General features: G+C 36.9%; 2 protein-coding genes across 2 annotated transcripts in view; one reads left to right on the top strand and one right to left on the bottom strand.

Annotated features, from left to right (window-relative positions):
* The window catches only part of LOC111382798 (probable serine/threonine-protein kinase PBL7), a 6,414-nt gene extending 5,522 nt beyond the window's left edge, over nucleotides 1-892 (bottom strand). The window contains exon 1 of the mRNA XM_023006838.1: nucleotides 157-892. Within this exon, the coding sequence (XP_022862606.1) occupies nucleotides 157-730 (574 nt within the window). The 5' untranslated portion in view covers nucleotides 731-892. The remainder of the gene's footprint in view (nucleotides 1-156) is intronic.
* A 669-nt stretch (nucleotides 893-1,561) lies between these two features.
* LOC111382766 lies at nucleotides 1,562-2,065 on the top strand. The gene has a single exon (XM_023006805.1). The coding sequence runs from the start codon at nucleotides 1,562-1,564 to the stop codon at nucleotides 2,063-2,065; it is 504 nt and encodes a 167-aa protein (XP_022862573.1).
* The last annotated feature ends 8,023 nt before the right edge of the window (nucleotides 2,066-10,088 follow it).

Genomic DNA, 10,088 nt, shown 5'->3' with positions numbered 1-10,088 from the left:
AAACCCTACTCTTCCTCTAAACACACAACTTAATGCCTCTCTTCCCAATACTCTACCTGTGATTTCAACAAATTAATTTCAAATCACAAACAACCCGCAAAGAAAAAAGCTTCATTTTGAAAAAATAAAAATAAAAACAGAGGAAACGATCAATACCTTTAGAGAAATTTCTAGTGGCAGAAAGAATTTCAGCATAGCTTAACTTAATCAAGGAATGTGCCACAGGAGAAATACTTCTCTCAAGTGATTCAATTCCCCTCCTTTTCAACTCTTTAGAATTTGAATCAGACGAGGATCCATTATCCAAATTTACCATCAAAACAACTGCAGAGGAAAAACAACTATTCACATTTACTGATTCAAGCTCAATCTGAGAGCAGAAATTGAACCTGAAAGAGGGCACTGAGTGTGGCTCCTCAGCCCCACAGCCAACAGACTCCGCCAACAACCAAGCTTTGTTGTGCTCCAAATGGCTGCCAGGCCCGCCACAATTGTCATCAGTCCCCTGATTCTTACCGGAGCTCCGGCGCCGGTGAGGTTTGAAGCAATTTAAACCAAAATCCCTTATCATTTTGTGCAGGAAAGACTTGAATTTTACCTCATAATAATCATTTTCAGAGTTCACGTAGAATTCATATACAGCATTAGAAAATGCAGTTTGTTTCTTGGAGGGGAATTTTTTTTGAAGAGGCTCTACAGAGCCAGTGCAATCATTTTTTGCAAGTCCCATTTTGATTTTTAGAATGAAGCCCAGAAGCCAAAGCAAGAAATTTGCGAATAAAGAAAGAGGAAAAGGGGAAAAAGTTGAAACAACTTTTACAGAGGGACTACTTTTTGGAAGAGAGGAAAATGCAGTCTTGAGGTCATGTGAATCTGAACAAAAATACAAATTTTTTGTATTGTTGCCGAGGGTTGCTCTTGTTTGTATTAAGCCCCTGTTTAACCACCGTTAAATGAAAAATATCATGTTTTGAAGAGTAATTACATGAATAAGGCTTCTTGCACATTGTTTGCTTGATATGGAGTTTGACACTCTATTGTTTTCAAATGTTTTCAAAAATGGAGTTGACGAGACAGTGCGATTTTTCAAAAATTGCCCAATGTGATGTCACCATGTGGCACAATGTAAAACTTAATGTCAAACTCAATGTAATTGTAGCAAGATTATTGTTAAATTGCTTCAGGGATTGCACGTGATTGTTTTTATGTTTTTAATTATTGTTTCAGATTTTTTTAAGTCAAAAGTTAGACCTAGTCTTATGAGCTGTTATTCAGTTACAATGTGCACCAAATTCTTGCTTTTACTTAGGCTACTTATTAGTTTTTCAATTTTCTTTCCAGCTATAAATGTAAGGCTATCAATTGAATAAATAATTTCTTTTTGCTACTGCTCCCTATCTGCTGGTTCAATTTCTATTCTTTCATCTCTAAAAACCTTCATTTGGTATCAGAGTTTTTTTCTCAAGGGATCTATGTATAATGATGGAAGCTAAAGCTAGTTTTTTCTCAAATTACTCCTCCAGCCTTCAATGGAGAAAACTACCAGCTTTGGGCAGTGAAAATGGAGACTTACCTGGAAGTTTTAGATCTATGGGAAGCCGTGGAAGAAGATTACGAAGTTCCACCGCTGCCGGACAATCCAACCATGGTCCAGATCAAGAATCACAAGAAAAGAAGAACCAGGAAGTCAAAGGCAAAAGCAATTTTGTATGCTGTTGTTTCAACAACTATATTCACGAGAATCATGCCTCTCAAAACAGCAAAAGAAGTTTGGGATTATCTAAAGGAAGAATGTGTAGGAGATGAAAGGATAAGAGACATGCATGTGCTGAACTTAATAAGGGAATTCGAATTGCAAAAAATGAAAGAATCCGAGACAACCAAAGAGTACTCAGATAGACTGCTTGGCATTGTCAACAAGGTCAGATTACTTGGCACTAAATTTACTAGTTCAAGAATTGTCAAAAAAATTCTTGTCACTGTGCCGGAAAGATATGAAGCTTTAATAACCACATTGGAAAACACACAAAGGATCTGTCCAAAATCACCTTGGCAGAGCTATTAAACGCCAAGCTCAAGAGCGACGAAGACTTATGAGACGAGATGGTGTTATTGAGGGAGCTTTGCCAGTCAAGTACTAGGATGCTGGGAGGAATAACAAGAAGAAGAACTCTAAGCATAATCAAGTCTCAAGCTGTGAGAACACTTCCAACCACAATCGAAGCAAGGGTGGAAGCTCAAAAAGAAATTATCCTCCTTGTACGCACTGTGGTAGAACAGGTCATCCACCATACAAGTGCTAGAAGAGACCAGCTGCAAAGTGTAGCAAATGCAATCAGCTTGAAGATGAAGCTGTGATTTGCAAAAGCAAATTTCAAAAGCAAGAAGCAGATGCCCAGGTTGCTGATCAAGATAAAGAAGACCAAATTTTTGTGGCAACATGTTTTTCTACAGGAAGCTCTTTAGAATGTTGGCTGATTGATAGTGGTTGTACAATCCACATGACTTATGATATAACTCTCCTTAAAGAGTTGAAGCCTACTGGAGTAACGAAGGTCAAAATTGGAAATGGTAGTTATATTCCTGCAAAAGGAAAAAGGGACCATTGCAATTACAACAAATTCAGGTACAAAAATAATATCTGATATTCTTTATGTACTTGATATTGATCAAAATTTGTTGAGTGTAGGCTAGTTAATAGAAAAAGGATTTAAAGAGTCCTTTGAAAATTGGTATTTCCGTATCCATAGTGCTACTGGACAGGAGATTTTGCGAGTTAAAATGAGAGGTAAAAGTTTCTCGTTTGTCCCAACGGAGGAGGAGCACATAGCTTATACTACTAAGGTCAGCATTATCGAAATCTAGCACAAGAGGCTCGGGCATTGTCATCTTCAGCGAATGTTGAAAATGAAGAAGAATGATATGATAAGAGGCCTACTAGTTCTCACTGATCATTTATCAAATTGTCATGCATGTCAATTTGGTAAACATAATAGGATTGCATTTCCTAAATCAACATGGAAGACCTTAAAAAAACTACAACTTATTCAAATAGATGTGGCAGGACCTCAAAGAACTCCATCACTTCAAGGTAGCCTTTACTATATTCTTTTCATTAATGATTTTACAAGAATGTGTTGGATTTTTTTTCTTGAAATTCAAGTCAGAAGTGGCTTTAGTTTTCTGGAAGTTCAAGAAAAAGGTGGAGAATCAAAGTGACTGCAAAATTCAAGTTCTAAGGTCTTATAACGGAAAGGAATACACCTCGGCAAAATTTAATTTGTTCTGCGAAGAAGCTGGCATTGAACATCAGCTCACTGCTCTTTACACTCCAAAACAAAATGGAGTTAGCGAAAGGAGAAATAGATACATCATGGAGATGGCCAGATGTATGTTGCATGAGAAGGAGTTACCAAAAAAAAGTTTTGGGTGGAGATAGCCAATACAGCAGTATTTCTGCAAAATTGACTTCCAAGCAAAGTTTTAGAAGACAAAACTCCATTTGAGGCTTGGTATGGTTATAAACCTTCATTAAGCTTCCTTAAAGTGTTTAGTTGTGTGTGCTTTGTCCATATTCCACATGTTAAGTGGGATAAACTTGACAAGAAAGCAATTCCACGTATTTTTGTGGGTTTCAATTCATATTCTAAAGCCTACAAAATGTATCATCCTCAAACAGGAAAAATGGTGATCACTAGAGACGTTCACTTCAACGAGGATGAGCAATGGGACCGAGAAGATTCACCAAGAATAGGCAGACTCTTACAAGAACTTAAAGGCAACTCTCTTGGAAAATGAGCCTCCAGTCAGAGGAAAAGGCTACTTTCAGACATCTATCAAATATGTAATGTGGCAATATATGAACCTGCTGGACATGAAAAAGCTCTTAAAGATCCGAAGTGGAAAAAAGCAATGGAGGAGGAGATGTCAATGATTCAGAAAAATAAAACGTGGGAATTAGTTGAAAGACCTAAAGATAGAAAAGTCATTGGAGTGAAGTGGGTGTATAGAACAAAGCTCAATACAGATTGCACCATCAACAAATACAAGGTGAGGCTTGTCGTTAAGGGTTATGCTCAAATTTTTGGTGTTGAGTACTTTGACACCTTTGCTCCTATTGCTAAATTAGACACAATCAAATTGTTGCTAGCCACAGCAACATAAAAGGGCTAGAAAGTGTTCCAGTTAGATGTCAAATCAACTTTTTTAAATGGCATTTTGCAGGAAAAAATATATGTGGAGCAGCCAGATGGATTTGTGGTGCAAGGTGAAGAGGACAAGGTCTATCTACTGAAAAAGGCTCTTTATGGCCTAAAACAAGCACCTAGAGCCTAGTATAGCAGAATAGATGATCATTTGCTAAGTATAGGCTTTATAAAAAGCTTATCTGAGATAACTCTTTACGTTAAAAAGAAGGACAATGATATTCTCATAGTGTCTCTTTATGTTGATGATATTTTGGTAACAGGAAATAATGCATGGCTAGTTGATGAGTTCAAACAAGAAATGATGCAAGTTTTTGAAATGATAGATCTTGATCTTATGACTTACTTTCTTGGGATGGAAGTCAAGCAAAGCCAAATTTAAGTGTCCATTTGCCAAAAGAAGTATGCAAAGGAAATATTGAAGAAATTTCAGATGGAGGAGTGCAAAGCAACAAGCATACCTATAAATCAAAAAGAGAGGCCGAGTAAAGAAAATAGTGCTAATAAAGTTGATGAAAGTTATTACAGAAGTCTGATTGGTTGCTTAATGTATCTAACTGCAACGAGGCCTGACATTTTAGTTGCTGTAAGTCTCTAATCTCGATTTATGCATTGTGCTAGTGAAATGCATTTAAGAGCAGCAAAAAGAATATTAAGGTATATTAAAGGCACTGTTGATTATGGTGTCAAGTTTGAGAAATGTCAATACTTCAAGATGTGTAGATTCTCAGATAGTGACTAGGCTGGGTCTATTGATGACATGAAAAGTACCTCAGGATATTGTTTCAACTTAGGTTCAGAAGTATTCTCATGATGCTAAAAAAAAAGGAGATTGTAGCACAATCCATTGTAGAGGCAGAATTCATTGCAGCAACAGCAGTAGTGAACCAAGCTTTATGGCTAAAGAAAATTCTGTCTAATCTACATATGGAGCAAAAATGTACCACTGAGATTTTTGTTGACAATCAGGCAGCAATTGCAATTTCTCACAATCCAGTGTTTCATGGGAAAACTAAACATTTCAATGTTAAGCTCTATTTCTTGAGAGAAGTACAGCAAAATGGAGAAGTAACTTTAGTTTACTGCAAATCTGAAGACCAATTGGCGGATTTCTTTACAAAATCACTGCCAATCAAAAAGTTCAAACTTTTAAGGCAACAAATTGGAATTTGCAATTCCTAAAGCAAGGAGGAGCGTTAAAATTGCTTCAAGGACTGCATGTGACTTTTTTATGTTTTTAATGATTGTTTCAAATTTTTTTCAGTCAAAAGTTAGACCTAGTCTTAGGAGCTGTTATTCAATTACAACGTGCACCAGATTCTTGCTTTTACTTGGGCTACTTATTAGTTTTTCAGTTTTCTTTCCAGTGCTACTGCTTCGTATCTGCTGGTTCAATTTCTATTCTTTCATCTCTAAAAACCTTCAATTCTAATTATATTACCATTACAAATTTTAATTACTACATCACATTATAATCACACCACGATTAAAATATATTTTTAATAAATACACCACAACACAATTACAATTATACTCCCAATTTAAGGGGAAAAAATATTATATTGTGGTGTACTTATCACCAATATTAAGCCTCATCCTCTCAACCTTCCCCCTCATTATTTCATAGCCATTGGAAACAGAAGATCGAGGAAGAACACCACACCATATTCATACAAGCAAAATTCAATAAGGGGATTCTGCATATGAAAGTGAGGCCATGTTTTAATAAATTACTCTTAGAACCAATTCTTCTTGAATGCAATTAGAATTTCAATAGTAAAAACACTTGAGAACTAGAAATGTAGACAATCATGATCATGCGATAAACAAGAACAAACAGACCATCAGCAAACTATGAAATTTTACCCCTTTCAATAGTTTGCATATCTAACTCAATTTGAAGAACCACATCAGATTTTTTCCATATGGAGGTACCTTAGTTCTTTACAAAAGATAATGCATGCACGGTAATTCATAAACCTATGTACACACAAATTCATGGACCTACAAACACACAAACTCATGGACCATTATGACTAGTGCATTCTAAACGTACAGACCACATTTACAGAGCCCTTACAGAACTTTAAAAAAATAATGACGTGGCCGCCAAAGGAAAAGGAAAAGGGCGGGAACCATAGTGTTAAAAAAAAAGGGTGGGAAGAGATTGACGACTCATTCTTTCTTCCCAAAAACAAAGCCCTAGAATGGTTTAGAGAAAACGAAGCTATTTCCCATGAAATCCCAGTTAATCTTACCAGTCGAAAGTGAATGCTTCGATTAGCAAATTTTCGGCTAGATTGTGAAGGTAAGTGAAAGGGGCGTTCAGCGTGTATAATTTTCGTTTCCTTTAACTCGTCAGGTTACTTCACCGGAAAGAGGAAAGCAAAATCTGGGGTTCTCTCCAAATATCCAATGTCAGGTACCTCATTATTTTTCTAAAGTTTACTGGTAAATAATAAGTGGATACAAGAAGTTATTTATTGTAGTTGCATTTGATTCTGTGGGTTCGTAAATACGAACTGAACAGGGGAACAAGTATGTCAAAGTGAGGAAGATAAATAAGCACACAAATTAGGGCTTTTAGAAGATTACAGTGTTGATTTATTTGGAAAATAATTTTTTTATGTCTGGGCACTTGTTCCATTATTTCTACTTCTGGCACTTGTTTTCTTCTTGATTTTATACATGTCTTGTGCTATACACAAAAGGTAGACAAGTTTAAATGTTTCGTTTTACATGAATTTTCCAACAATTGTCAGGAACTTGAGGTGAAATGTTTGGACTAATTTATCTTTTATTTGAGACTAATTATTGACGCTTAAACTTCCATTTTCCTTGAACAAGTTAGTTGAAGTATTTCATCATATTGCTTCTCGTTTCTATCATTGATTTTTATTTTGCTGATTATCTTTCTACTTGGATGTAGAGTGCGAAAGTATGGAACTCGGGAATGAAAATGGTTTCATGCAATCAGATAATGAGATAGTTTCGGACAATATCAACATTGTTAAAAACGACACCTTGGGAGGAAATAGAGAGATTGTGCCCGAGGTGGGTATGACTTTTAAAGACGAAAATGAGTTGTTTGATTTCTACAAGCAATATGCTTATGCAGTTTGTTTTCCAGTCAAAAAAAGAAATTCGAAAAAGGGGGATGACAGAGTTGTTAGATTTGTGACATTTACATGTAGTCGTAAAGGTCGAAGGTCTAGTAATATAAACAATGCTTTGAGGCCGCAACCAACAAGTCAGACAGATTGTAAAACACGGATATCTGCATCTGCGAACTGTCATGGCACATGGGGAATTAACACCGTCAACCTCCAGCACAACCATAAGACAAGTCCTTCAAAGTCTAGGTTGTTTCAGTGCAATTAGGAATTAAGTGCAAATGTAAAACTAAAGCTTGAATTGAATGACATAGCGGGAATTCCACTGCACAAAAGTTTCAACTCTGCAGTTGTGGAGGTAGGTGGGTATGAGAATATGACTTGTGTTGAAAAGGATTGCCGAAATTATATTGAACAAGTCAGACGGTTACAACTTGGACAGGAAGATGCAGCAGCATTACAATCTTACTTTTCATGGATGCAAGCATGGTGCTCGGGGTTTTACTTTGCTATGGGTTTGGATGACGAGCCTTGTCTTAAGAATGTATTTTTGGCAGATAATAGATGTAGGCAAGCTTACAAAGAGTTTGGCGATGTTGTAACCTTTGATACCACTTATTTGACGAATAAATACGACATGCTTTTCGCACCTTTTGTTGATGTGAATCATCATGGACAATCAACACTGCTTGGTTGTAGCTTGTTATCAAATGAAAATACAAGTATGTTTGTCTGGCTATTTAGGATGTGGATTCATTGCATGCATGATCAACCTCTATGTTGAATAATTATCGATCAAGACAAAGCCATGCAGAATGCAATTGAGATTGTATTTCCGAATAATAGACATAGATGGTGTTTGTGGCACATTATGAAGAAATCGCCGGAGACGTTTGGGTATCACATTGATAAAAGTTTGATATTCTCGACTATACATGGTTTGGTATACGACTAGCAGGTTGTTGATGAATTTGAAAAAGGTTGGAAAGCCATGATCGATGAGTTTGACTTGTACGACAATGATTGAGGTCATTGGGTGTCTTGCTTTTTGAAAACTACTTTTTGGGCTGGGATGTCTACAAGACAATGAAGTGAATCTATGAATGCATTTTTCGATAGATACGTCCATTCGAAGAACTCTTTGAAGCAGTTCATTGAACAGTAGGAATGAGCATTAAGGAATAGGGTTGAAAAAGAGTTCCGGGCAAATTTTAAATCATACTCACAGATAGTCCCATGTACAACAAGTTTTGAGATGGAAAAACAATTTCAATTAGTATATACAATTTCAAAGTTCAAGAAAGTTCAAGATGAGTTTGTAGGAAAGATTTATTTTGATGTCGCTTCAGAAGTAGATGGACTGGACGGGGTGAAGTACGAGGTTCGGGAGTTTGTAGTATACCCCAAGGATGGGAAGAAGAAAACATTTCTCGTCTCATTTCGGAGGGACACTAGTGAAGTGATGTGTAGTTGCCACTTGTTTGAGTTTCAAGAAATTATTTGTAGGCATGCGATCACAGTGTTCGACCTAATGACTTTACAGGAATGCCATAGAAGTATATATTGCGTCGATAGAGGAAAGATATCAGTATGGCACACATGAGAGTCGTAGTGAACTACGCTGGGTTGGTTAGTACGCTGAACAATTAAGATATGATGATATGTGTCAAGCATTCTCGGAGGTGGCAGACCTCGCTGCGAGTGACGAAGGGCGGGCTCGGGCGATAATGGATTGGATAAAATGCCAAGCTACAGAGTTGAGGACTTCCCGGTCAAGTGGTGGTAGAAATGTCCTTCTCCAACAAAATTTTCAGGGTACCTCACAGTGTACTGGATCGCAGAATACCATTGGTATGAATGTGTTGAATCCTAAATCATCAAACAGAAAGGTCGAGCTGAGAAAGCTTAGGAAAAAAGGCCCATTGGAGTCGATTTCGAAGAAGGTAACGGTATTTTCCCTATTAATCTCTTCAACTACATCCGAACTCCACCACCACAAAATTTGTATTTTGTCCATGTATGTGCAGGCAAGTTCTAAGTCAAACAAAGGAAAGAGACTGAGAGATAGGCGCACTGATATAGAAAAGGTTGCACCTAACATCCAGCCTTCTCAACAACTTCAACATTCGCAGCCAACACCATTCTCATATTCACAGCTTCTGTTGGTCAATAAGCATAATTTATTTTCATAGTTTCTATATTTTTATTTTCTAATTATGTTGGTATTGGACATAGGGTGACTTCGAAAGTCAAGTGTGTACGCAACCTTCATTGTCGTCTCCTAATGTTGTATTCAATTCACAAGGTGAACACGTGTTTACATAATCATAATTAACAGTCGATCTTTTTCCCTTCTTTCATGTGGTTGCTGACCCAAATTGTCATTCAGGTGTGTACTTTGTTAACCTACATTTATTGTATCCAGAAGCTGCAGTGATTGGGACGAGCCAAATGGCGTACAATTTTCTTCAAGTTCATTTTTAGTAAATCTGGATGTTAGACCATAATGTTGTTAGACCGAATTTAGCATCTTATGTGTTATGTTATTTTTTCCCTTCTTTCAGGTACAAGGTGGAGATTCTTTTCCAAGAGCAACGCACTTGGCAAATTTGTCCAACGTTGTCCCAATTACTCATCCACCAACGTCGGTTCACAACGATGCTGGAATCTCAGATAACAAGTGAAGTTGGAGATGCTAAATTAGGTCACACTTTGTTTCAACAATCGCAGCCAACACTGTATTTTTTGCATGATTTATCCATTGTAATAT

This window comes from Olea europaea, unplaced genomic scaffold (assembly GCF_002742605.1).
Source record: "Olea europaea var. sylvestris unplaced genomic scaffold, O_europaea_v1 scaffold256, whole genome shotgun sequence".
In the NCBI taxonomy this organism is placed as follows: Eukaryota; Viridiplantae; Streptophyta; class Magnoliopsida; order Lamiales; family Oleaceae; genus Olea; species Olea europaea.
This window is presented reverse-complemented; position numbering and strand designations above follow the sequence as displayed.